The following is a 3,393-nucleotide window of genomic DNA, read 5'->3' as shown; positions in this document are numbered from 1 at the left end:
GTCGACACGCCCAAGGAGGTCTACACCAAGGTGACCTCCCGCGGCGACACGTGGGCCCTCGTCATGAGCGACGAGTTTGAGCTCGCGGGTCGCAACTTTAGCGCCGGCCACGACCATCTCTGGATGGCGCTCGACATTCCGGACGGCGTCAACCGCGCGATCGAGGTGTACAAGCCCGAGAACGCCAACACCAAGGACGGTCTCTGTTCGATTCGCGTCGACTCGAAGGAGATTGATATCTCGTACTACAACGTGTGGGCCAACGTGCCGGGCTGGACCGGCAAGAAGATGGTACGTGGCCTCGTCACCCGTGCGATATGCATTCACCTTCCGATACCTCTAGTACTACGCGGCGGCGATGATGCAGACGTGGAATAAATTTTGCATCCAAGGCGGCTTTGTCGAAGTCGCCGCCAAGCTGCCAGGCGCTTTGAACAAAGGGTCCATGAACCCGCACGTTACAGGCCAGCGGACGACATCACAAGGCACGAAGCCAGTCAAGACGCTCGACCCGATCCCAGACGTCCGCTTCTACCCGACGTGGCCAGGTCTGTGGATGATGGGCAACCTCGGGCGCGCGCTTTTTTCGGCCTCGACCAACAAGATGTGGCCGTGGACGTACAACGAGTGCACGGAGCTGTCGCGCAAGAACCAGCGCATCTCGGCGTGCAACAAGAGCCCGGGCTTTGGCCTCAACCCCGGCCAAGGTCGCGGCGCGCCCGAGATTGACATCCTCGAAGGCGGCGGCACGGCGATCTCGTCGTCGGTTCAGATTGCACCGGGTATGCCGGACGACTACCGGCCTATGCCGCCTCTTCTCAAGTACGAGAACACGTCCAACGTGGATGCACAAGGTGCGACGTCCTCGTCATGCACATAAGCTGACATCGAGCTCCTGTGTAGGACGACACGGTGTCGGTCATCTCTTTTGCTTTTACGAAAAGCAGTGCTTGACGCTTGGCGCCAACATGGCGGACGTCCCGACGTCGGCATTCGCGTCCCGCGGCCACAAGTCGTGGTACCAAGGCCTTCGATATGCGGCCAACAACCGGTGTACGCCCGATTCGACCAAAGTCCAGCAGTACGCGTCGGTGGCCGCGGCCCAAAATGCAGTCCTTGTCGACAACCAATTCGACATCAAGACGATCAGCTCCGGCCGTGACCGTCACGCCGACCTCAGCCTTATTGACGGAAAAGGCCAGTACCACTGGGGTATCAACTACAACGGCACGTGCTTCCCGATCGCAAATGGGTATATGGGCGGGTTCCTCTGCGACCGCGACAGTCAAAACCCGAAGTGCGAGCAGCCACGCACAAACGCACAAGCCCTGACCAAGATGATGGAGCCGTTCGAGTACCAAATGGACGCGATTTCGGCCAATTGGGACGTGAGCTACGAAGCGTACACGACCTTCTACAAGTACCAGCTCGAGTGGTACGACGCGACAGTCCAAACTGCAAAGTGCAATGTGACTCATCTTGGTGATTAGGGTTATGGGCAACGACGGGTATGTGCGCTGGACGCTCGACGGCGCTCCGATTTTCGAGATCCCGGCGTCGACGATGACCGACCCGCCGCAAGGCACGGACAGTGGGGCGTCGTACAACCCCAAGAAGATCATGATCGAAGAGCCGAGCTACTTTATCTTCAACGTGGCCATGTCGTCGGCGTGGGGTACGGAATTTCCATGTAGCTGAGCAAATACCTGACAGATCGTTGATGGATTAGGTGCGACACCGCCCAACTGGCAGGTTGGTCCGTGCCGCGGCAATGCGACGATGCCGACACCGGGTTCGGACGACGCAAAGATCTCCAGCAACGTTTGTGACTCGTTCCCGATGTACATGTACATCGACTACATCCGCGTCTGGTACACGCCTCCACCTATCGATGTGGAGCTTATCATCCGCGATGTGCAGGCAAGACACAACCACGATGAGCTACGGCTGTGATCCCCCGACGCATCCCACCAAAGAGTTTATCAAAGCGCACATCGCCAACTACACGGACCCGCTCAATCCCGACATTGCGGTCGCCGGTGGCGCCATGTGCAAGAGTGATGACGACTGCACGGTCGTTACAAGCTCGACAGGCAGCTGCGTCAACCGGCGCTGCTCGTGCGTGACGGCGTGGACCGGACCCCGGTGCACCAAGTACAGCATCGACGGGTCGTCGTCGTATGGCCCGTCCATAGTGCTTGCAGTGGCCCTCGTGGCGTTCGCCGTTGTGGCCTCCGTGGGTACACTCATCATTCGCCGCAAGCGACGCGGTAACACGCAGTTGAAAAAGCGACTGGCCATTTTTGTCAGGACACCGTGCGAAGAGTCTTCTCGAAGTTACCACACCGATATCTAATACAAGCTTCTCATGTCCACTTGTCGATCTTGCCTCTCATGGGATTCTGTCTCATGTGATGTGGAGCGTCAAAGCGTCTGACCCTGTTGCCCATGGAACCAAGCACAACGTTAGTTAGTAGCACAGTAACGACAGATTTTCACGATCCGAAGTTTGTGTCCATGTTTGTAGACAATTAGGTCCATTTTTCTTTGTTTCTTTTTACGAACACTCGATCGATTACATAGATTCTCATCAGCTTGCCAGTGACGCCACCGAGTTTGCACCTCGCTTCGAGCATGACTTCTCAATAGCGCGCGGGCTCCGGTGATCACTATCGTCTGTTGTGACTGGTTCGGTCAAGCCATGCCAGGCCGATGCAAGCGTGTATCGCTGGAGAGTTATGACTCCAGGAAGCGAGTAGCCTAGAGTCTTGGTAGCTTGTGTGCATGGTGTAGAGAGGATAGTGCTTAGGTGCCATATACGGATGATGTCCGGTAGCGACCCTATACGGTAGTGACCCATCATAGAGCCTCTTGACGAAGGTCTCATCCGGCACAGCCTATCGTTCTATCCACAACGCTGGCCTCCATTAGTCTCAGTTCCCAATCTGCCTTCGTGGCGTAATGCAATACAACTGCCTGCTTCCTGGGAGATGGCTCTCCCCTCGCTGCGTTGTTTGCGTTGCACTGCGGAAGCCACCACACGTCTACCACCAGCGCCAAACGGGGCGAGGTTCTCCATGCAGATACATATTCACGTATGCTTGGTGCACGCTCGGTTCTGCGTAGCGTCGACAAGGCAGCAGCCGATGGATTCGATGTGGCCACCGGGGTCGAACGCCCCTGCGCGACATCGCCACCAGCGGACCAAGGGTCCACCATAAAAAGCCCGAAACAGATTAGACTCGAGTACACTCGCAAAATGCACTGTCGCACATCTTCGTACAAAGGTGCAGTCCACGCGCCGACGACCCCCGAGGAACGCTGCTTGGATCTATTGTTCCCTTGTTCCGTTACTCACGTCGGCCAAGGCTGCTGATATAATATCCTGCGACG

The 3,393-nt window shown here is 57.0% G+C and overlaps 1 protein-coding gene across 1 annotated transcript; it reads left to right on the top strand.

The window, feature by feature from the left end:
• Window positions 1-63: 63 nt before the first annotated feature.
• SDRG_07576 (hypothetical protein) lies at window positions 64-2,535 on the top strand (the record flags this gene model as incomplete). The annotated part of the gene is made up of 7 exons (XM_008613418.1): window positions 64-291; window positions 344-854; window positions 904-1,462; window positions 1,491-1,675; window positions 1,730-1,871; window positions 1,921-2,240; window positions 2,528-2,535. 7 exons carry the CDS (start codon window positions 64-66, stop codon window positions 2,533-2,535), a joined length of 1,953 nt encoding a protein of 650 aa, XP_008611640.1.
• Window positions 2,536-3,393: the final 858 nt, after the last annotated feature.

The sequence above is a fragment of the Saprolegnia diclina genome, assembly GCF_000281045.1.
Source record: "Saprolegnia diclina VS20 unplaced genomic scaffold supercont1.22, whole genome shotgun sequence".
Classification (NCBI taxonomy): Eukaryota; Oomycota; class Saprolegniomycetes; order Saprolegniales; family Saprolegniaceae; genus Saprolegnia; species Saprolegnia diclina.
This window is presented reverse-complemented; position numbering and strand designations above follow the sequence as displayed.